This window comes from Toxoplasma gondii, chromosome VI, assembly GCF_000006565.2.
Source record: "Toxoplasma gondii ME49 chromosome VI, whole genome shotgun sequence".
Taxonomy (NCBI): domain Eukaryota; phylum Apicomplexa; class Conoidasida; order Eucoccidiorida; family Sarcocystidae; genus Toxoplasma; species Toxoplasma gondii.
This window is the reverse complement of record NC_031473.1, coordinates 3459776-3483007: the sequence shown is the minus strand read 5'-3', so window position 1 is coordinate 3483007 and position 23232 is coordinate 3459776. Positions and strand designations below refer to the sequence as shown.

The 23232-nt window shown below is 52.6% G+C and overlaps 3 protein-coding genes across 3 annotated transcripts; 2 read left to right on the top strand and 1 right to left on the bottom strand.

Annotated features, from left to right (window-relative positions):
• Positions 1-1708: 1708 nt before the first annotated feature.
• Positions 1709-10906, bottom strand: TGME49_244720 (hypothetical protein; the record flags this gene model as incomplete). The annotated part of the gene is made up of 3 exons (XM_018780729.1): positions 1709-3501; positions 3763-3850; positions 4343-10906. 3 exons carry the CDS (start codon positions 10904-10906, stop codon positions 1709-1711), a joined length of 8445 nt encoding a protein of 2814 aa, XP_018637565.1.
• An 8847-nt stretch (positions 10907-19753) lies between these two features.
• TGME49_244715 (hypothetical protein) lies at positions 19754-21715 on the top strand (the record flags this gene model as incomplete). Its single annotated transcript, XM_018780728.1, has 5 exons — positions 19754-19804; positions 20201-20586; positions 20940-20991; positions 21225-21280; positions 21571-21715. The coding sequence occupies 5 exons, from the start codon at positions 19754-19756 to the stop codon at positions 21713-21715; spliced, it is 690 nt and encodes a 229-aa protein (XP_018637564.1).
• TGME49_244710 (hypothetical protein) lies at positions 21716-23093 on the top strand. Its single transcript, XM_018780727.1, has 2 exons — positions 21716-22314; positions 22658-23093. Exons 1-2 carry the CDS (start codon positions 21990-21992, stop codon positions 22828-22830), a joined length of 498 nt encoding a protein of 165 aa, XP_018637563.1. The 5' UTR covers positions 21716-21989; the 3' UTR covers positions 22831-23093.
• Positions 23094-23232: the final 139 nt, after the last annotated feature.

Genomic DNA, 23232 nt, shown 5'->3' with positions numbered 1-23232 from the left:
GGAATATGTGCTTCGCTTCGTGAGGGAAATTAGGCGTTGAAAGCTGCGGGATCTTTGTGTGGCAACGGTCTGATCGAGCGAGGCAATGTCAGCGACAGGGTTGCCTTCGTTCTTTCGCTTTCTAGATCGTTGTGGGTATTTGTGCGAAGCTGGAAGAAAGCATTCACTGTCTCTTTCCATACACGCTCTTTCTCTTTCGTCTTCGTAGAACAGGGAAAGTTCGCTCAGCTGAGACGGTTCGAGAAAAATACGGATCTCCTTTCTTTTCAGATGGAAACAAACGCGCAGTTGGATGCTTTCTCACTGTGTCTGGCAAACGAACACTCCTGCTAAATTGCTCTTTTCCCCATTTTATTCCGCTCGAGCAGAAAAACCGCAAGTGATATCATTCACGACCGAGCGCCTTCAGTTGCCTACGACTTTTAAAAACCTCGCGCGTGTGCTTGCTTCTCCAAGTCTATTTTGGCCACCACAGATACTTATTTTCCTCCAGTCGGATTTGTTGCGTTCCTCTCTATAGAACTGTTCACAGTTCGAGCCTGAAAACGCGGATCTTCCCATTCAATTGACTTCTCTGGAGATGTGACTTCCTGACTCTTTTTGCGTTGTGTCGCGGACCGCGAAGCCGACGTAATAATCAGACACCCCCGCATGCTTGTGCAGAACGGTGGGGACGACCCTGGACTTGCATTGGAATTGCGAACGCGCTTCTCTATGAAGAAGGCATCAAACATTTCTGTAGATGCGAAAAACTCTTACCTACTGCCACTGCACCGAACAGGCGTTTCTATCCGACAGTGCAAGTCGAAAAGTTGTTGCCGTCAACTCAGGTGGTTTAGAACTTCCGAACCCCAAAGGACTCTGTTTTCTCTAGGAGGCTACCGCCGGAAGCTCAGACTATTTTCTTTGAAGTGCAGCAGAGACTGCTCCTTTTTTGAGCTGCGAGAACACTGCAGTAAAGTGAGAAGTTTCGCAGATTCTCGAAAGTCACTCGGTGCTCATTAGGGAACGTTCAGAGAGAGTCCTTTGATCAAGAGGGTCACAGACACAGGCCTCGACCAGCACTGAGAGGAATAACCTGTGTCGGAGCTTCTCGATGGCTCGAAAAAAATTCCTGATCCGCGAATTAAATAAACTATTTTCAAGAAGGTTTGCAAAGGATACCTAACTCACGAGTTTGATCACTTCACTCTGCTTTCAACTGCGTAGGTGGAGCCGTCGATGTTGGCGTAAAACCACGACCCCGAGTCTCCACCAGCCTGCTGAGGAAGTCGCTCTTTCTCGAGTTTCGATGCATTCTGTGTCCATGAGGTTTCACTGAGAGCACACAGTCTCTGAGAAAATGGTGGACGCCTCCCGCGGAGGCGCGTCTCTCCTGAGGGCGAGAGAAACTTTCTCGATTTGGCAACGAGAGTTTGAACTCAGTGACCTTTCACACGCGAAACAAAGAGAGAAAAGTAGCAGACGAGACGAGAAACCAACAGCATAGGCGAGATCGAGGGATTTGCCTCTCCCGGTTCTGCGTTCGAATTCGGCGACAACAGCTGTACGTATCAGGTTTTCAGGTCGCCTCTTTCCCGCGCCGGTCTTGGTGCGCTGACACCTGTCGCTCTCCCTTTTCTTTCTTCTCTCCCTCTTCTTTCTTTCCTCTCCCATCCTTCTTCTCCTTCGTTCTCTGGTTTCTGGTTTCTCTGTGCTCTCCCTCGATTCACTCTTCTGGGCAGAGAGATGCGGTGCGATACTTGCACCGCAGTCTCTCCAGAGTCGCGAGGTACTCCTCGGCCACAGAGGGGGCAAGGCTGTTTCTCCTCTGCGTTTCACGGAAACTCTCTCTTTCCCTTTTCTCTTTCGACTCCGAGAGTTTGCCTCTCTTCTCCTCTGCGCTGCTCGACGAGCCGCCGAAGCAGGCGGAAAGAGAAGCCGAGACAGAAGAGACAGACAACGCTCGTTGAGTACCTCTTTGCAGGCGCACGGCGCTCCGAGGCTGCTGCGCCTCTGTTCTCCCTTCCTCCCTGGAATCCTGTCTTTCCCTCTTCACTTCCTTCTCCGTGTTCCTCCCGAACTTCGCCTCTCTCCTCCGTCTTTCTTCGCTCTCCCCTGAGGCAGAGGCAGTCGCCTTTATCGAGCGGAATTGCGACCTGGACTCTGAAACCTCTCGATTTGTGTTCTCTCCCTCCACAGCTTTCGAATGAACCTCCAAGCCGACTCGGTGTTCTTCGCCCAACTTCCTACTTGCTTCTCGCTCTCTTCTACTCATCTCCGAGGCTTTTGCGTCCCTCGAATTCGACGAAAACTCCCTAAACCACGCTAGCCTCCGTGCGACTCCTGACCCCCCGAACTCTACTTCCTCTCGACGTGATCGTCTGTCCTCCTCTCCTCGTTTCTCTGCTGTCTCCGTCCAGGCGCCTCTCTCCATCTCACCCGTCGAAGACTCCTGCGCCGACGCGCTGCTCAACTTAACCAGATTTGACCAGACCTTGATCTCCCCCCTGCTCTCTCTCTTGTTGTCTCTGCTGATCTCCATCGTGTTCTTCCAGCAGGGTCCTTGCTCGGCGTCCTCTGCCTTTGTGCTACGGCGATGGAAGAAGAAACCAGTCTCTTCCCGATTTCCTCTTTCTCCCGATGCGGAAGAAAGCATCCCCGTTCGCTGTTCGCCTTCGCTGCCTAGCCGCGGTTCTGCTCGCGTCTTCTCTCTCATTCTGCTCTCTTCTTCTCTCATATCACCGTATGCTCTTCGCTGCTCTTCCGGCTGTCGACTGAAAGAGGGTGCAACGTGATTCCTTCTCTGTTGGTCGTTTTCAGCTTGTCGTTGACGAGGAAAGACTGGAAAGACGTCTCTTACCGCCAGTTCTTCCTCTCGTTTTCTCTCTCGTTCCTTCCCTTGCTCTTTCTCTCGTTTTCGTCCGTCGCGGGTGCATCTCTTCTCCAAGGCCTTCGACGCTCTGGGCCTGCAGTGAACAGCGACGCTCGCGGCGGAGCATGCAAAGGAAAAGCCTGAGTTCTTGGTCTCGCGTTTCATTCTGACTATTTTCTGCAACAGCGCTTCCATGGAGTCAACGGCTTCGGTCGCCATCGCCGCCGGTCTCGACGCCTCAAGCCCCCGTCGCAAAGAAGAACGCCGAGGAGAAGAACGCCGAGGAGAAGAACGACGAGGAGAAGAACGCCGAGGAGAAGAACGCCGGGGAGAAGAACGCCGAGGAGAAGAACGCCGAGGAGAAGAACATGAGGAAGGAGAGGGTGAGAAGGCAGTATTCGATGAGGAAGGAAAGGGCGCAGGAGCGTCCAGCGAAGCGCCTTGATGGAAGTCGGCGTTTTTTTGTCGAGAAGAAACGTTCGAAGACTTGAGATTTGCAGCAAGAAAGGCAGATACAGACGGTGCGGCGTCTGTATGCGATCCTCGAGCAGAGCGCTCCGCCTTTCGGTGGGAAGCGAAGGACCGCGAAAAGTGGAGAGTCGTGGGGAACTTCGTTTCAAGCGGAGAGGCAGCAGCGAAGGAAGGATCTGCATGTAAAGCGAGATGACAGGGACCCGGGAGAGAGGCAGAAGGAAGCGAAGAGAAAGATGGATCGGTGACCGTCTCAGAAGCAACATGAGAATGACTTCTTTGCTGCGGAGACAAGCCGCCGCCGTGGTTAGGACGCGCAGAAAGAACAGAAGGTCGTTCTGTCTCTTCCACTTCTCGCTGCGGCACCTCGAACCCAGGAAGACGAGAGTGTGCAAGTGGCGCCTTTGAACAGCCTCTTCGCGTTTTTTCAGACGAACCGTGTCTCTTCTTTCCTAGAATGGGGGGCGAGCCGCCCGCCAGCAGCTGAATCTTCGCCTCCAGCTCGCGCTGCTCGAGTGCGAGTCTCTGAAGAAGACAGAGACACGAAGAATCGAGTCAAAAACGAAAGAGCGAAGCGATCGACGCCGACAAAGACCCGTATCCTAAGATGCTCGGTGAAAACAGAGAGGCGAAACGAAAGCACGGAGAGAGGCGCCGTCTTTTTGAACGTAGGAGAAGAAACAAGAAACAACACACAAGGAAACGAAAGTCAAAATAGGCAGTTCGCGTCGCATCTTTTCCCTTGCTCTAGTAGTTCCAGTCTGCTACGTCCTTCTTCGTCCTTCGTCTGTTCGAGAACGGCTTGAAGGAACAAGGTGGCGTCCGTTTTCGGTCTGGTGCCTGTCACACGTCTCTTCACCATTTCTTTGTGCCTCACGAATTCGCAAAAACGTTTTCTCTCCATCTCAGCAAAGCGACACGATGGATCTATCCGAGGGCTCTGAACGTTGCAGAACTCTCGATTGCCTCTCAAAGCCTGTCGGTTTTCTCCGAAAACGGTTTCTTCCCTACACTTACTCGACAAGCCTGGATGAGCTCGGCTTGTTGCTCCCATGTCACATCACTCCCTCGGTGCGTTTTCGGGCGTTCTTCGTCTTGCAGAGAGTCGTCGAAAGCTCTTCGCAAACTGGACCGCCTTATCTCTGTTTCCTCGCTTTCACTCGCCTCTCTACTCCTCATGCTCCGGCTGCGTGAGTCGACGCGTTTCTCCCTTTCAACGAGTTCTTGTCTCCGCCTGAGCTTGGCTCCGGCTTGCTGCGACCCGCGTTTCGGTCGCTTCTCCCCTTCCCTGTGCCTCCGCTGCGGCTTTCTCTCCTCTTCCGACGAAGGCGCTCCTTCCCTCGCCTCTCTTCTTCTCATCTCGGTCGCTTCTTGAAGACTCCTCGTTGCGTGCGACCGTCGACGGCGAGAGCAGCTCGCTCGACAACTGCCAGGTTTCGTGTGTCTGTCCACGGACGTTGACGAGTTCCTTCTCTCTTGCTGCTTCCTTTTCTCCCTTCGTCGACTCTCGCTGCGGCGCCGGGGAGAGGACGACCCCGAGGAAAACCTCTCAGATGAGTTCGACACCGAAGAAGGAGACTCGCTTCTCAGCTTCCTGGACGCTTGCCCGCCGTACGCCCTCTCTGTCGATGAGAGGCGCCGATCACCCGGCCCCATCGAGTCGGCGCGGAACCTGGAAAGACTCTGCGACAGGTTGCCAGGAAAAGCAGCAACGGACGAGATGTTGCGTTTGTCGCCAGGTTTCGTGGAGTTCTGCCCTCTCTCGCTCGCCTTTGTCGTCTCTCGGTCGTGTGCGAAGAACGACTTGCGCCCGAGCTTCTCTCGTCGCGAGAAAGAAGGCGAGAGCGGTCGCTCCCTTTCCCTCTCCTCGCTGTCCAGGACAGGCAGACTCGAGGTCGACGGGAGCGCTGTGTGGGGTCTTCTGGAAGGCGAGGAAGACGCATTTCCCTGCTCAGACACACGTCTTACTCTCCTTCCAGAACGCGTCTCCGATGCGGGAGACGCTGACCGACCCGCACAGGACGCGCTGCAAGAGCAGCTGCTTCTCCTGCTCTTGTCTCCTCTTCTTGCTCTCTCTGTCCTGCCTCGCTGCGGTCTGAGAACTGGATAACACAGGTCGCGTTTGAAGGCTCCACGGTCTCCTTCTCCAGCCCCTGAGACCCCACTCCAACCGCGCTCTTCTCGGAGACAGGGGAGACAGAAACCTGAAGGCGCAGCTCTCCCTCCCAGAGCGCCCTTCCTCAGCGATGCGAAGAACGCCGAAGAAGCAAGCAATGAGGGAGAGGAGAGAAGACGCGGTGAATGCGGCTGGGGAAGGTCGAGTCTTTTTGCAGTTCTATCTGAACAGTCGAGGCTCCACATGCTCCGGAGAGAGGCAGGAGCGTCTACGCCTGCGCTTCTTCTCTCAGACGAGGCCTGCGAGTCCTCGTCCAGGCACCCGCAGTGGTGAACAACTTCTCTTGCAGCAGCTTCGCTGGCAGCGGCTGTTCGGTGCAGTGCGCCGAGACCTGCCTCCGCTGTCTCCTCCCGCGGAGAGACACAAATCTGTGGCACAGACCGTCTCCGTCTCGGTTCCTGTTCTTCCGCGAGGCGAAGAGGAAACGGATTGGCCTTCGCCTGACGAGGCGAGAGGCCCAGAGAGAGGCGCGGGGGACTCAAACGCTTTCTTCTTTCTTGAGAAAGGGAGGCGTCGAAAAACCGATTTTTTTCCGACGCTCCCGACCCCCCTCCTCCGTCGGGTTTCGATGCAGAGAACACCGGAGACTGGTCGCCTCGCCTTCTCGCTTCTCTCTCGGCGTTTTCTCGCGTTCTTTCTCGTCCGCTTGGAGTATCCTCTGCTCGCTTTACAAATGCGCTTTCTCCAGGAACCGAAGAAGCGCGAATCGCGGGGAGAAACGGTTCTTTTCGTTCGTGCAGTCTCCCCCAGAGAGCCGCTGCAGGAGCGGCAGCAGCGCGCGGGCTTGTCAAGCCTTCGGAGCTCTCCAGTGCATTCGCTATCCGTTCTCTCTCGCCTGTCTTCTCTTCTCTTCTCGCGTCTTCACGCTGCCCTTGTCGGAGTGCTAACTGAGAGACAGAGGCGTCACTGGAGAAAGGCAGACGCGAGGGAGAAGAGCGCTTGTTCTCTTCGTGGTGAGGAAGCGACGGTCTCCTCGGAAGTCCAGAGGCAAGAGCCGACAGTTTCGCTTCCCCGGAAAGAGACAGAGAAGCGCCCGTTTTGTCTAGAAAGTCACGGCCCGAGACGAGACGCGCAGACAGCACGGAGGAGCTGCGTACATCAGAACGAAGTTCGCGGCCGGTCTCAGGAACTGTCAGAAAGAATTTCCGCGAGTTCTCTGGCAATGCATCCTTCCAATCTTCGCTTTTCGAAGCACCACGGGAACCGACAGAGATCTGATAAGGCGAAGGCGCTTCTGGCTCAGACGCTTCTCTCGGAGAAAGTCTTTCCTTTTCCAAACTGTTTTCGCTCTCCGCAAGAACACCCGCCAAAGTTGCGCTGTCTCCACGCGTGAGCGACAGCCGAGGGAGCGAGCTGGAGGCGAGGCTCGGAAGGAGTCTCGAGAAGACGCGAGACGTCGAGAGATCCTTCACTGGCTGCTTCGTTTCTCTCTCTCTCTTCGACATACACGCGACGGGAGTCAGAGACGAAGAACGGGGGTCTCCCCCCAGCGCCTTAAAGCCTTCACGAGAAGACAAAGAAGAGGACGACGACGAAGTCGACGAGGCCGAAGCAGCTGAAGAAGATGAAGAAGAGAAAGGAAGACGTCCTGGGAGGCTCCGAACATGCTGACGGAGAGCGTCATAGTCAAAAGGAGCGTTTTCTTTCACTTGCAGTTCTTGCGTTTTGTCTGTATTTCCTTCGCCTGCTGTGGTCTCTGCTTGCGCCTCTTCTGCTGCGAGCAGGAGCGGCTTCCGGTCGCCGTCGTCTTCTCGCTGACTTTCTCGGACTCTCCCTGCAGGCGACAACTTGTCATCGGCGAGGCCATGCAGAGGCGCCCTCGCCCCGCTCGCTGGCTCGGTGGACGCAGGGGCACCACCTGCTTCGTCTTCAGCTGCGGAGTGCAATTTGTCGAAACGAAAGGAGGCGTTTGACTCCCCACTTTGCCCCGACGCAGGGCGGCAGAGAGGTGCAGCCGCGGCTGCGGCCTCCTCAGAGAAAGCTGTCGAAAACGCAGCCTTCACAGAAACTGGAAAAGCGGAGCCGAGACCCGACGAGAGATCGAAGGGTGCAGAAACAGTTGGAGCAGTCGAAAGTGTCTGGCAAAACGCAAGAGAAGACGAAGGAACCGGAAGAGAAGAAGAAGGAAGAGAAGACGAAGAAGAAGGAAGAGAAGCAGAAGGAAGAGAAAAAGAAGGGAGAGAAGAAGAAGCAAGAGAAGAAGAAGAAGGAAGAGAAGAAGAAGGAAGAGAAGACGAGGCGTGAGACGAAGACGACGAGGAACAAGAAGAAAGAGAAGCGGGAAAATTGGAAGACATGGACGCGAGGCGCGTGTGAACAGACGGAAGAGGCGAAGGCAACGATGGACGTCTCGATGCGTCCTGCAAACAAGGAAGCGAAGAAGGAATTGTGGCGGCTGCTTCGTCGAGAGAGGAGCGAGACCGTTGTTGAGGGGGGATGAACGAGGAAGACGCAGAGAGGAGCTGTTCACTCGTTGTCGATCCAGGAGCGGGCGGCGCGGAAGCGAGGGAAAGTGAACAGCCAACTTTGAATGTGGGCACTGGAAGAAAGGAAGACGCGGAAGCCGACGCGCCACCACTTGGCGTCTGACCGGAAGCGACAGTAAAGGGTGAATTCAATGCCGGAAGAGACAGGAAGTTCACTTCGTCTTCCCTCTTGCACTCCTCTTTCGACACCGTCGCGCAGGCTGCGGATTCTCCCCGCTGCTCGTCCTTCCCGACTGGGTCATCACTTTCTTCTTCTCTCTCGCCCTCTGTCCGTCCAGTCACCGCATTTGGAACTTCTTTCTTCTCTCCTCCCCAGCGCGAAGAAATGCAGTCGAGGACCTCGGGGGAGCAGGCTGGTCGGCTTCCAGGCTCTGCTTCGGGGCGTCGCGTTTCCGCTGGGATCTCGGATTTGACGGAGACTTTCGCAGAGGGACGGAGTGAGGCTGCTGTCGTCTCTGTGTTTCTCGAGAGGAATGCGTCGCCCTCAGGACAGAGCTTCGTTCCAGGGAGACAGACAGAAGTCGGTGCTGCCTGAGAGAAGGACCTTGCCGTCCGCGACTCCGCAGGCGAAGGCGATCCGGTTCCTTCCTTTTTTCTGCCGGAAAGAGGAACAGACGAAGGCTGCTCCGATGGGTGGCGTTGCCTCGAAGCGAAAGACAGAGAGACGAGGACGAGGCCCTCCGCAGCCGTCTTCTGAGGAAAGGCGTCCGCAGTTGTCTCTGTCTCTGTCTCTCCTGTGCCTCGCGACTCTCTGGAACTCGTCACCGTCAAGCGCGAAGGCAACGAAGAAGGACGAGAAGGAAGCGCTTTGGAGAGGCAAGAAGAAACGGGCAACTCAGGATCGAAATCGCTCTTGTCCGTCTCTGTGAAACTCGACAGTCCAAGACCAGCTTCGAAACCTTGACTTCTCTCTCTCTCGCGTCCTCGTTCTCCTCCTTCTCTCTCCCGGTCTCCCTCGTCTTCTTCGGCGTCGGCACAACTGTTGACTTCATCTTCCTTGGCAGTGTCGCGAGAAGCAGGAAAGGCGAGGTGGCTGGATGCGGAGCGGACAGAGATCTCTCCAGAGAAACCTGCCTCGCTCGGAGCCTCGCCTTCCCAGTCTTCAAGTCTCAGGAGAAAGCCTTGACCCCCAGAGACTCTCCTCTTCTCTTCTTCGCTTCCTCGCGCTTTCTGACCGCTTACCGGAAGACTCTGCCCGTGACAGAACGCTCCTGCCTCTCCGGCGTCTCCTGAGGAAAAACAAATCTCCTGTTCTCGATGCCAGTCCACCACTCCCTGCGGAAGTGAAGACGAAGAAGACGAAGAGGAAGAAGAAGCAGAAGATGAAGTGACGGACTCGGTGCATGTTGTTCGAAATTCCTTTGCAGGTTCTTCCTCGGCTTCCTGGTCGAGCGAGGAAGGATACAGGAGCCGAATGGGAAGAGGCGGCAGCCGAAAGCGGAGAGGAAACAGAGAAGGTTGAGGAGAAGCAGCAGGCAGCGATGGGCCTTGTTCGGGGGAAGACTCGCGGGACTGATGGGAATGTTGAGAGGAGTTCGCATGCAAATCGCGAACTTCGCTCTCGTGGAACCCCACAGCCGGAGTGCCTTGCCTGGCGCTTCCGAGAGGCGTCGAACTCGAGGCGGCGTCCTGCAGAGGAAACAGAGAAAGAGCCGCTGTGTCCTTCTCTTCCTCGCGTGGTTCGGCCTTTATTTCGGCGAACGTTTCACAGCTCGGAAAGTCTCTCCTGACGACGACCTCTGCCGATCCTCGCGCTCCGAAATCGCCTGCTTCCCCGGCTCTGGAGTCTCCTCCGAGCAAATGCTCAGAGCCTTCTCCTGTAATCAAGTTCAGACGCAAGGCGTCTTTGTCTGTCCATGGGCGCGCCGACACGAGACGAGACGGCGACCGAAAAGGTGTGGCGCCTGTCTCCATTTTTTGGGTCTGGCAGAGACTGCTGGCCCGAGGACGAGAGGCCGCGGAACAGACAGTCGCTCCAGGGAAGGACCTCTCGCTCGGAACAGCAGAAACAGACGACAGGGGGCGCTCCGAAATTCGAAACCCAAAGAGGTCTCTGCCCAGTTCTGGAAAGGCTTCTGGCCGCTGCGAGCAACGTTCCCCATCGAAACTGAGCGAAGACTGTCGGCGCGAAGAAGTCTCTCTCTCTCGACATGAAGAAAAGGTATCTCCCTCTCGACAAAGGGAAGCTGCGCCAGAAGATGAAGAGCGAGACGAAGAACGCGGTTCCGGGAAGAAGAAAGAGCTTTTTGATGTCGTTGAACTTGAACTCCCCGTTTTCGAGGGAAGAAGGGATTCACTGCGGCGACAAGACTTCTGGAGAACGCTGCAGGCTGGCGATTCGGCAGCCGACAGAGTCGACGGCGAAGCGACGCGCGAACTTGAGGGTGGATCCCCAGACTTCGAACAGAGGGCAGGTGCACTGCTCTCGAAAGAAAAACGGGAATTTCCTCCTTCTCTCACTTGCAGAAGCTCCTCCCACCGCTGGAGAATTGCGCCGGTGCGCTCGCGTGGCTTCAACGCGCCGTCGGCTGAGGTGTACGTACACCCCGCACCGGTCTGGGAAGCAGTGCCTAGGGAAACAAGAAGAGAAGGCGAAGCGGCATTAGAGCAGGAGGCGTGGGCAGCGAAAAGTTCTGCAGCAGACAGCCGCCGCGGTTTCTGCCGAGAGAAGGACGGCGCGAGGCGTGAGAAACTTTGCAAACCTCCAGTGTCTTCGGAGGTTGCAGCGGAGAAGAGGTACGGACTCTGTGGCGGCTCGGAGAATTCGAAGGCAGCGACGCGTCTGGAGCCTGGCGAAGACAAACGCCTGGCAGAAGAGCCGTCGGCTTTTCCCCGAGCCAAGGGGTTTGAAGGTGCGAGAAATGTCTGTCCATGATTCAAAGGTTTACACGATACGCTCCCGACACTCTCTGTCGCCATCTGCAAAGAAATTCCCCCTTCTCGCCTTTGCCAGCCCTCCACTAAGGAGGTTGACGAAGCGGAGAACATGGCGTCGCGGGAAAAGAACGAAACGGGGTGTAGAGAAAACGTGTGTGACAAGAGCTATCTCAGCGGCTATCTCCACTGTAGAAGCCAAATCGGCGTTTAGAGTGAACTCTCTGTGACAGGAAGTATCTCTGGACATTCCTCTACTGTAGAACATGGGCAGAGTTTCGAGGCAACCATTGTGACAAGAAATGAACAGGGATTCGAGTGAACCGAAAGTAGCTCCAAGGACTGCGATTGGAGAGCAGCGAGCATCGAGGAAAACAGATAAGAGAAAAATTCAACTGCGTCATTGGTCAAGGAATCACGGAAAACGTTCCGTTTGTGTTAAATAGAGAAACCACAAGACAAGCATTCTGGACTTCGGGGAATAGAACTGCTGCAGAAAGTTTAGATCCCGATGGCAGACCGCAGTGTTTTTCCTAGAGTCGGGGCGCGAGACTGTGCAGACGAAATCCGAGAAAATCAAAAGTGTGTCTGCTGAGAATCGCGTGGGTTCCACTCTGAAAAGAAAACGGACGTCCTGTGGAGATTTCCAGTTCGTTTTGCATGCAATGTTGGGTTGAGGCAGAATCTCGGCCCAGAGAGACGGGCGTCGAAATGAAGACAGTGCCAAGGAAATTGAGGACGTCTTTGCAAGACACATTTGCGCAAAAGAGAACTGCAAGTAGGACAGTGGGGGGTTTTCAATACGCAACCTTCGGAGAAAAGTGCAACAACGCGATCAAAAGCTGCTACCAAGACAAGACAAGCTCGCAAAGGTGGGTGAACTGTGTTCCGATTTCGGGGGGCAGCTAGATGCACGCAGGGGGAAGCTGCAACTCAGCAACGAGCGCAAGCGAAAGGTGGAGGAAATTGTTTTCTATGCATACTTGCCTGTTTCATGAACCCGCAGGTGTCTTCGTTGCTTCTTCCCGAAACGACTTTCTCATTAGCTATGGAGTCGGAAACTTACTTTCGAAGCTTTGATCGCAGGCACCACGAAACCACTCTGTCGCGTCGGCTGAAGAGCAGCACGACACACGAGAGAGAGACGGATGCCTTTCGCTGCGATTTGAGTCAGACTCCGTGAATGCATCTTTTCTCACGCAACCACAATCTTGAGTTTTCTCAGCGGCACCCTACTCCGCACCAGACACCTCATAAAATCTATCGTATTTCTGCGGAAGGTTCTCTGTCTTGGAGGGGAACGGCACGCCAGAGCATCTGAACTCGCGCTGAGCGATAATTCGAGAGCAACGATGTCAACTTTGTGAGACAGGTGTCCAGAAACTGTCTAGTCAATATTTCAGTTGTTCGGCAGCGACGGATTTCCGGTGAAACGGTTTTGGAAGCGGAGAGTTCGGTGACACCCATCTAAGTTGTTCGGACACCGTGACCCTGTAAAAACTTGGTTCTTCGCGACAGTTCACGCAGATTCTAGCGGTGTTGGACAACTCTCAGAATAAGTGAAAAAAGTCACAGGTTGCGTGTACGCACCACGGGCAGCTTCACTTGAGAATTCGGATCAGTGTCCAAAGACCTTCAAGTTCTCAACAAGGGATCCAACTCGTAGTTCATACTACCCAGGAAGGCGGAACTTGTGTTATGACACACAGACAATCAAGTCTTTTCTGTCTGCTGCACACTACCAGCCCCTTATAATAACTAAGAAAAAATTCAGGATTTCAATATCATAGCCCCCCCGCCCATCGCGAGTTTCTGCCGAAGTGTAACCTCGAGCAGCAATGCGGATGTCATTCGTTTCGACGCTCCGCTACCGACGACCAAAGTGATTTTGCGAACCGGATTTCTTGGATAATTGTTTACTGTGGACATCATGGCTGCAGCAACGCCCCTGATTGCAGACAGCGTGCAGCTCTAGAGCATGATTGTATTGAGACGGTACCTGTATATTATAAGGAACTCGCGGTTACCTCCGCTTTGTGAACGGCAGTTCGCTCTAGGGCTTTTTCGATTTCATCACCACCGCTCGCTTGCTCACCTATTGCTGATATTTTTCCGCTCCTCTTATTCCTCCATGCTTGTCTCTGCAGCCTGACACCGTAGTTTTCACGAACCGTCAACAGAAAAAAAAGTCTACACCGAGATGTCGATTCTCAGCGCTTTGCGCGCGTGGTTATCGTCGTAATTGAAAGAGTGACATTGTCTTCGCTCCAACACGAGGAAGGCGTTTTTATAGGCAGTTCCGCAGTTTCCATAATTGCCCTCTAGCGAAGCAAGTTCGTCTTGTTGGCAAGGACGAGGCGCGTGCACCGGGGTGTCATTAGCGATGTCGCGACCGGGGGCGAGACGGCAGAACGCTTACGAGCTGGGTACAGAAGGACAAGCGAAAGGAAATGAATAGCCTTGTTCTGTGCTGCCTGCTCTGTCTCGTGCAAATCCTCTTCTTGTCTGTTGTCGCACGGCGTGAAGTTTCTTGACAAGACAGGACCCAACGTAGTGGAGAAGCCACCGTGTGAACGAGACGCATTTAGACCCTCTCAACGCACATGCAGTTTTCCGAGGTGTAGCGCAGTCTTCGTCTTTAAGGGAAGATGACATTTGCGTGTGCATCTCTCCTGATGAAGTCGCGCCTTCTCGACAGGCTCCTTCGCGATAATGTTTTCTGCCTCGTACGAGGTGTGCAATCTCACCGCGGCGCAAAAAGGTACAAAAAAGGGACTTCTTTTCTCCCTCCTGGCAAACTGGCAGCATGAACTGTATTTTGATGCCGCGGTAATCTTCAAAGATACCTTCGAGGAAAGGATATGCTCACGAACACGCAAGCATGGTGGCAGGAAAGGACTTTGTTTCGGAGGAAATTTTTAAGATCGAAATGCAAAGGGCAGCTCAGCTAGACCTCCAAGGATTCGTAACCCTTCATAGATGTATCAATAGGGTACGGATGCACGGCGCCATCGCGAAAAACTAGCAAAGCACGTTCTGCCGGTTAATAAGGCAAGTTTAGGCATACTTGTTCTTCGTTTGTACGCGACTTGTCTGTAAAATACAAGAAACTACACGGTAGGCGAATAGTGCGATTTGGTGGAGGCGAGGTTGCCATCTTCACCCTGTATCGTTAGCAATATTCACTAGACAACAATGCGCTTCAGCACAGTGCAAGTCACTGTTGTCGGCAGTTGTATAATTGTAAAGGTCCCGAAGCCAATTTAGGTTTAGGGCTGCGGCTGGTGTGTGCATGCTACCATGGCGTTTACATTTAGGTGGAGAAGACCTCGTCTGTCGGCATCAGACTTAGCAGCATGAGAAAAGAGCTTGCCGCACTTATGGCAGAGTCATGAATCTTCCGGTGTGATTGTTTTTCCCTCGCTCCGTTCTCTCTCGACTGCACACTTTGCCTGGGCAAGCTGACGGAAATCGCGGTACGCCTTCCATCGGCAAAGTGTACCGAACTCGTTGTGCGACTCATCGTCGCTTTGTAGTCGGCACCATGGGTGTTCCAGACAGCGACGACAACCTTTCGAGAATCGAGGAACTTGAGAAAAAGGTGATCGTATTTGTAGTAACACCGTATCAGACGCGCAGAGGCATCGAGCGATGGCATGCGGCTTTGTGTGGTGGCAAGGTAAAGTAACAGAGGCGACATTTCTTCTCGCTGTTTCAGTGGATTTTCCATTTCTTAGTCCTACCTGGCAGCCACAGTCAGTATTTCATCTTCGACGCTGCTTTTACGCTTGGTGCAAAGCGGGCAAGCGTCACGGTTGTTGTGCTGTTTTGTGCAGGTAGAACGTTTGGACGCGAACCTGAAAGCAGTCCACGAAAAGCTCGAAACGAAGGCCACGGACGAATTCACTGATTCGGCACATGACTTAAAAGCGCGATCACTTTGTTCCGATCTCTATGAAAGGCTGAACAAGCTCTTGCAGGAAAAAGAAACGAGGTGACGTAGCTCGGCACCCGACGTCATATTGCAACCCACGGCTGTTGGTTTTCGTACACGTTAGAGGCCTAGGCTACCTCGTACGAAATTTTAGGCGCATTTCCTCTTTTATGTCGTGTGTGATGAACTGTGGAAGACAGCTGAGCAGCACAACTGCAGACTCAGCTACGTCACTTTCCCATACCAGGCCTCCGGTCGTTCTCGCCTGGTGATATACTATCAGCAAACCCTGCTGTGAAAACAATTGGAAATGGGAGAGAAAATGGCGTGCCTGAGAAAAAGAACACGGAATTCTGCAGATTGGCAGCCAAAGAGGTAGCATGTTGGAATGCACGAAGAGTGATCCAAACCGTTCCTCGTTGATCTGGCGGGTATTGAGCGGAATGAAATCTTGAACGAACCCGCTTTATGACTCTTAGTGTTTTTTTTCGCTAAGTACACTCTGCTTTTGGAAAAGGAGAAACTTTCTCGAGTTTCCTCTTGGGATCTCTTGTGTCCGTTCCCTCCACGATCCTTGCAAACAAACGTATCACAAAGAGGGCGACCCGAAAATTTTTGTCATTGCGCGTGCAGAGATTCGCTATCGTTTGCCCCAGCTGCCGATGTAAAACGCCTTTCGAATGCTGTGAACGGCAAGGTTTCGTGGAGCGATTTCCAAAATGGTTTACGTCGAATCGATGAAATGCGAGTCTTCCTCGAAACGGTATTTTTTTTACACCACAACGCGGGAACAGTCAACAAGATGCTCAAAGTATAATGAATGCTCACTCCAAGAATAGGCAAACCTCCTTGAGGTTTTTCCTGCAGTAGTTTTGATGTACTAAGGCACAATCCACGCGCGGAATCTACACTTGTCTGTCGAGAGTAATGCTCATGCAAAGATGTGTCAACCAAACGTACGACTGCGGAACTAACCGTAATCGACACAAGATGAATATAACTCAGCGGCGGTGTTCCCCAGCGAGATTTGCTCCTTCCATCTTCACAAAGATCTACAGAGTGACACCATGCTGATTTTTTTAGGTAGCAGGCTGCTGCCCGATCGTAGATACAAAAAGTTAATACTCGCATGGAACCTCCAAGAAAAATGTATTCACAAGACTCTACAAATTGAGCTCGGTGTGTGCAGGTAGGTTCGAAACAAAAACGCGAGCTCCACGACATAATGAAGAGAAGCAGTTACTATCAGGCAGAAACGTGTTCACACGAAACGAGACCGGCGAACGTCGCAGCGCTTAGCCTTGCTATGTAGGCGCCAGATGTCGACACCAGTCCGTCATGAAGCAGGGGTGTGTAAGCTCGACCGGCGGGCGACGCGTTCTGTTCTCCAACAGGCCGCCGAGAAGGTGTTCATTGGCCATAAACAATTCGTTCTGGAGGAGCTAGATAAGAAGGTATGCCAGACATCACAACTGGGTTCCAGAAGCATGAGTGATGCTTCAGTTCGTGAGAAACAATGCACAGTGATCTGCCTGTCGGTGCCGACGACTCCGACAACCAACCGACCTAAGATCGTGATATCTCTTTCGTATGAAACTGGTAATGCTTGTAAGTTCCTTGTACTATTAGCTCAGTGCTATCGTACGATCAGACTACAAAACTCCACTAGTGGTACAAGGGAATAGTATATCGCGTTAGTTCTTAGAAAGAAACAACTCCAAAAAAAGACAGACGTATATTGATACAAAAAGGTCACCGTAGCCTCCGTACACAAGCAGCATTAAGAACACAAAGACCACAGCACAGCAGGCCCTATAATTATCAGAGTATAAGTATGTACTGCCTCTGTAAGAAGCAGTGGTGAAAAGAAGCTTGAGACGAGTTCTTGAAATCCCTGCGAAAACGAACATGTGCTCGGACAGAGGCGAAACGCTCTGGAGAAAGCCAGCACTGTCTGTTCACGAAATCAGCGCATTGCTTGGTTACCTGATAAAGGCATATCAGCCTGCTTGAGTCGCAGCGCGTGCTGGCTCAGACCACAGAAAAACGCCCACAACTTTCGACTGAATATTTCTGCTCGATATCCACTTGGTGTTTTCCTAACCAATTCTGGCGCCACATTGTGACCGAAGGCGGACGCGGAGGCGGTGATCTGGGGCCTGAGAGCGAAGGGAGACGACAGTGAAGTAAAAGCCCTTCGTGCAAGGGTTGAACACCTAGAGCGTCTGCATGCCGACCTGTTCCGAGATGTTGACAGCATACGGTTAGTAGAAAAAACGAAAACGTCCAGTTGACAAAGACGCGTAATAAGCTGCCGTTAGTTCTCTCGTCTCTATTAAGTTGTTTATACACATGTGAAACGGAAGTGGTACCAGCACAGCTGCTGAGGAAGGCAGCAGTAAATGTTAGCGATATTTTGGGGGCTGCAAGTGTAAGGAACTGGTTTCGTGGGCGCTCTTGCACGCGGTGACAGCAAACGGAGGACATATAGTGACCATACGAGCGCAGGAGGTAGTAGAGTTTGTGGTTTTTCTGTTACACCAGAAAGGGTGCCTGTGCCTTACACAGCCCATCCATTGCCATTTGCAACAGCACGGTGTGCCTCGTTTGCCCATATTGCAGGAAATGCCATTTTCGACGCAAGGGAAGTCCATTTTATGCTTTGTCACGTTGTGGTCAGTACAGAACTCAACTATTTCGCAGAACAGGTGGCACCTGCTGTAGTAAGGAACACTACAGTGTGCAAGATCATGTGGGATTTGCTCGGCCTCAGCGATCCAACGGCAAAGAGGTTGTTGAATGAAGCGGACGCGCCTCCAGTTCCTGTGACGTTCCCAAAGACTCCGCGAACTACGAAGCTTGAGGGGGGCATCCAGGAGGGACACGCAAAGACAGGGGAGGCGCGAGGGAGTTATTTGGGATCCAAAGGAAAGCGACGAAGTTCTAGTACTGATTATCGCCAGCCACAGCCAACCAGCACATCAACAGAGACTGTCAGAACAGAGCAGGATCGTTTGCTCCCTGGATCACGTCTTTGGCCTCAATTTCTTGGCTCGAGTTGGGGACTCGGCAAGCAGTGGAACACGATGCAGAACAACGCCGGTACACGCCCGGGAGTGACAGAGGCGCGGAGTCCACGATACAGCGGGAGCGGGCAGGACTTCGGTGCTCATACCGCCGAAACGAATTCTAACGCCAAGCCTCATGCGGCCACCAATGAGGAAGACCTGCATCAGCTCGAAGGGGGTGCAAATAGTGAGGAATCTCCGGAAGACAACACGGGCTGTCTGCGCCACAGTTCAGGTATCTGGATCGAGCCGGAGAGCCGATCTGATGGTTCGTCTCTTTTTGCCGATCCTGCACCAAAAGGAGTGACTGCACCCGTACCCCCGACAACTCCACGTCAGACTCGGCTTTTGCCAAAGCAACCCATCGCTGTCAAGAAGGACACCACTGCGAGAGCAAGAGCAATCGACGCAGACGGTGTGGAGTTCATCTTTGCTAGTTTTGGAAGTTCGCTCTGTCTTGTCGACAGTGGATGCAGTTCAGTGTGGTGTCTGCTGCATTTTATTGGGGGGACATCGCTCACCGGTGTGGAAACACTTTGCTCAGTCTTTGGCAAACAAAAACGGGACGGGTTTTCTGGGACGGACGGATCGCCGTATTAGCAGCACTACCAGCACGTAGAAGTAACGGGCGGGTTTGGTTCTCAGTAGCAATCAAACCCAGCTCTCTTCGTAGAGACCAATGACGTTTTGAGAGAAGCCCAACAAGTCCCGAAAGGTGGAGGATTGTGTACGGCCAGTCGTTTACCTCATTTTTTTCTCTGCGATTCAGAACCAGCGTTCATTTTCAGCTGTATCTGTCCTCTCTGTTCATGATAGTTGCCAAGCTCCAGCGTCAAAGCAGGGAACCAGCCTTACCGTGCGATAATTCTACACCGTACAGTTTTGGAGCGTTGATGCACACTGGATGGTCGCCATTTACCGTACAACAAAGCTGGATACACCTAAATATTCACGGAATGCTGCTCTTTGCAGCCATGGCATCTAGTGCCGCAAGGGAAGGGCGGAAGGAGACTTCACTGTCTCTGGTGAGACCTGCCCAGGCCCCGCAGAGAAGGCAAGGCATTTTGCAACGGTGAGGCAACTTGAGGGAAAATAGACACCCGAGACGCTAACGTTCAACCAGACGGTGGTCTTTTCCCTGTCAACATCAACACCGTGACCCTCATGCAGAACTTTCAGGGCTATTGGTGTATGGCACTGCGTCCACAGGACACTGGACTGTGATGGTGCAGATTGCAAAATGCACTGTTGCCGCGGAGATCAGCAGTATTGACAGAGATGCAAAGCCTCATACCCTTCCTCCGTGGCGTCTGATGCTTCACACAGGTTGGCGGAGTTAACCGAGACACTGGAGTTGATGTAAGCATTCTCTCGGTGCACTTACCTCAACAGCCGCTCAGCGTGGATAATATTCAAGGACGCCAGCCTTTGTTCTGTCTCCACGTGTGAAAACGGTGAAGAAGCAAAGATGCACCTCACAGAAGGCGTAGAAACGTAGGCCACGTCCGCTTGTATATAATTGTCGATTAAAAACGAAACATACGATCGATAGCTCTGATGGTGAAGCAGAATAAAGACTTTCGGCCAAAGGATGTGAATGCCTGTTCCTGTGCTGTCTGCATAGGCAAGAGAAAGGGCGTTCTACAGGTAACTCCGACGTACTGTGAGGTCGATCACCGTCAAGATCAACTTCCAGGAAGTAGGGCTCATATGTAGCCGCTATACCTTTTCATACAAAGTGCGCCAGAAAAAGTCGTCGAATGACTCAACGTGCCTGGCGGGGGAAGTTTGCCGAGACACGGGCTACCTGACCCGATATCGAAGAAGCTTCGGCTACGAATTATTCATGGCGTGTTGCTTTCGTTTCGACTTCTTTCTCTGTGTTTCGTTATGCTGCATCACGTTCCAAAAAAAGCTCAAGAGAGCGCGAGAGGCTTTTCGGTAAGGGGAGAAGTGCGCATTTTCCCGTCAGATAACTCCGGCTCTCTCACCGGAAAGCCAAGTTCTCGTGCAACGCAAGAGCAAACGTACTTGACTCGCATAGTGTCCCCTGTCCGGCTCAGCCATCCCTACCAGTCAATCCCTAAAAGAAAGACGAATTTCCAAAGAACGCAAGGGGCCCGCAAGGTGCAAAAGCGGTTGAGGACGGCGACATGCCGTGTTAGCCTAGTGTGATGACTTCGTATAGATCGTATTTCCTTCTTACCAGGGGGTGCGTCGGTGGTTAAGAGTGGGAAATCACGCACGTCCATGATAATGGTCAGAGGGAGAAAATTGAACGACTAAATATGAACTCGAGTTCACCTGCTACCTTTTTTTTAACTTCTGTTTTTGCAGTTCTGTGACCGCTGTGGCTTGCCTCGTGGAACAAAGAACTGTCACGCGTGCGAGAGCCTCAGTCTACAACCGGGGCAGCAGCAGATGAACCCCCAATGGGAAGCACGCGACGACCACCAGATCGGCCATCTTCTGCGCCATGGTCAAGCTCTGTCATTCTTTCCTCCCCTTCAGTGCATATCCAAAGTCAGACTCTGGTTGATTTTTCGTATAGAGACAGTCATATCCCCTCGACGGTGCTGCCGTGTCCTTTGTCCTAAAATTTTGTTCAGCACGCCCAGGCGGTGGGGAATTTGGATGTGGATAACTTTATGCATTTGCTTCGGCGTCGTTGTGTTTTACCTGCAGACGAGTCATGCAGATGCTGCCTTCTGTTGTTACCCTCGGTAAGGCCCCGACAAATCAGTCAACCAACACGCGAACAGCACCGTTTCTTCTGAGCAGCTCTGTTTCGATGCTTGTCTTACTGCGTGGATCTACACGACAGCGAACTAGTGCAGGTTGCCTATTACAGAATCGATGCATACACGCGGTCGCCAAGTCTGTGAATTCTGAATTCATTGGAGTAAGAAATGCTGTGTCACTCTGCAGAAATAAGCGTTATACCCTTTTCAGCGTATGGTGTCCAACAACTCAGGAATCTGTGGCGGCAGACTGGAGAGATTTTTGGACCCCGCTGTGTGCGTCCTGCACAGGCAGACAGTCACAGAAACAAACGTTCTGGTCTTGCTGTCCGCAGATACCTTGAGTACTGCTTGGAACTAGTAGAAGAAAAATTCGCTGTTGTTGAGGTACGGCGGAGACTAGATATGCGTGTTGCTTACTGCGCATGTATGTGTAACCCGCAAAAACGATGTCCATACAAAAAAAGCAGAGAAAGAAGACTGGATCTTATGAGGGTTTACGGTATGTATCTTTCATGCTCCAGTTGTAGTGCTTTAACCACTTCCGCTCGCCTAATGTTAAATATACCACTGCGTTTTTTACGATGAGTTTCCCTCGGAGCTCACCTTTGCCGCGTCAGGAAAAACTTGAGATACTAATGGAATTTGCTGACAGCATCAACAAGAAAAGGAGCAGGTATGCCGTCGAAGAGAAGATTCTCAGAGCTTCTCTCTTCATACGCCACGGCATCAGAGGCCACACTTAAGTTTCTGGTTCGTCCTGTAGTGTGGAGAAATTGTCCTTGGGAGTGGACACACAGAACCGTGCATCACCGAAACTATTGGGCGACTTTTCGTCGTCCGGCAGCCTCGCTGTTCGCCACTGAAGCTCAGACGACTTCTTAAAACGATTCGATAAGGCAAGAGACACATAGCCTTTTGCAAACTCTTTTAAGGTTTCATTCCTGATGTCGACCATTTGTGCAGCGAGGAGGAGCGGCGCCTCGCCAGCCTGGATTGGATGGTGAAGGAAGTGTTGAAGGTACAGCTGTCGGATTTCGACGTGACTGTTCAGCGGTCGAAAGGCATATTTTATGAGGATCGGTGGTTAACCGTCAGATGCATTTCGTGAGCTGGGTCGAGAACATTTGGAGACGCCTTTACGTCTAAGGAGATTTCATGGAGAACCTAAAATTTGCACGTGGTGCTGACATATGGCCGGCAGTATACATCCATCCAAAAATTGTTCTGCGGAGTCGCAACTGCTGGTGATCCTGAGGAACAGATAACACAACAACACTTTCTCGTCATTCGTAGCGCATGATGACGCATGCCACAACCTGCCTTTCAGGATTTAAGTCATCACTGCTTAAGAAGGCGCTTCTCTCTGGCTTTACTTGCTTCTGATGTCTGGTGCTCAGAGACTCACGTTCTGTAGTTACTTCCAGCGCAGCCCGCGAGCACATCACATCGACCAAGGTGTCATTCAGAGGGATGCCACAGGAACTTCACTGCCTGGAGTTCACATCGTGGCATCTCCAGATGATTCGTCTCCCGAGATATGGCAGAATAAAGCCGGGCGAGTTGCCGGGTCCGGTAGAGCAACTCCGGTGAATCAGTGCCACGGCAACCAAAGAGAACCGGAGAGAGAGCCGAGCAAAGGAAGCTTGCGGGAAGCAACCAAAGACATTTTTGCGTGGTTGCCAAAACAAAAGTCAGACTCTTTTTCCGGTATGTCGCGGTTGAGGATATCCTGTGGACTGTGACAGATGCCAGTCGACGGTGACGTCGTACCCCAAAACACAATGCAGTCTCAGACACTGTTGGAGAGTAATGGGTTTCTTCCAAGTGCTGTAGCACGTCGTGCCAGCACATTTCCCCACTGATCATCGTTGTTCTGTGTGCACAAAATGTAAGAACTGGCGACCGGTTAGAGAACTCCTTCGCTGCTCTCATCTCTACGATGCACACCCACATCCCTCCAACACGACCCACTCTTCTATGCAGCACTTGTTTGTTTCCTTCTCTTCAGAATCACGTTTTCTGACCATGCGCGGTAACCCTTTCTTCTCAGAGACATGCGTCCCTTTGTTCGGGAAGCGAAACAAGAACGAAGAGCCAGATTGCTCGTCTTTGGCAGCACTGGTGGCGCGAGATCTCAGACAAACCGAGACCAACGAAGAACCACAAGTTCTCCCAGGAGTGACCTCCCCTTCGTTTTGGAAAAAAGCCAACTGGAAAACGTGATCCCGCGAACAATACCGGAACGAGCACGGTACTGGTGTAAAACCGATCGGGGTGGTCCCGCTTGGCTCTTTAACTCTTCCCGTTCTTCCTTCTTGTGCCTTACAGTACGCTCAAATTCCCTCTTCACCCCTGAACTAATGACCGTCGTTCACACAGATATTCACAGTCTACACGAAACGTCCGCCCGCAACACAATTAGTCCTCCAGGGCGAATTGCCTCGTGCGAAGCACCGGTGAAGTGTTTGCAGTTCGATGTGGGAAACAGCTACCTTCGCCGGTCAGTGGTACGCGCCAGCTGAGAAACCTATGCAGAAATTCAATTGCAGTAGCCCTGCGGAAGCATCCGGTAAAACTAGTGAGATACAACTACAATCTACGGTGTTCTGTGGAATTTAATCGCGC

Excerpts from the sequence above, each read along its gene's own strand:
- TGME49_244710 (XM_018780727.1), top strand. The coding sequence starts at position 21,990 with ATGTCTGGTGCTCAGAGACTCACGTTCTGTAGTTACTTCCAGCGCAGC. Across the intron at positions 22,315-22,657 it reads AAAGTCAGACTCTTTTTCCG|AGACATGCGTCCCTTTGTTC; the intron begins GTATGTCGCGGT and ends CTTTCTTCTCAG.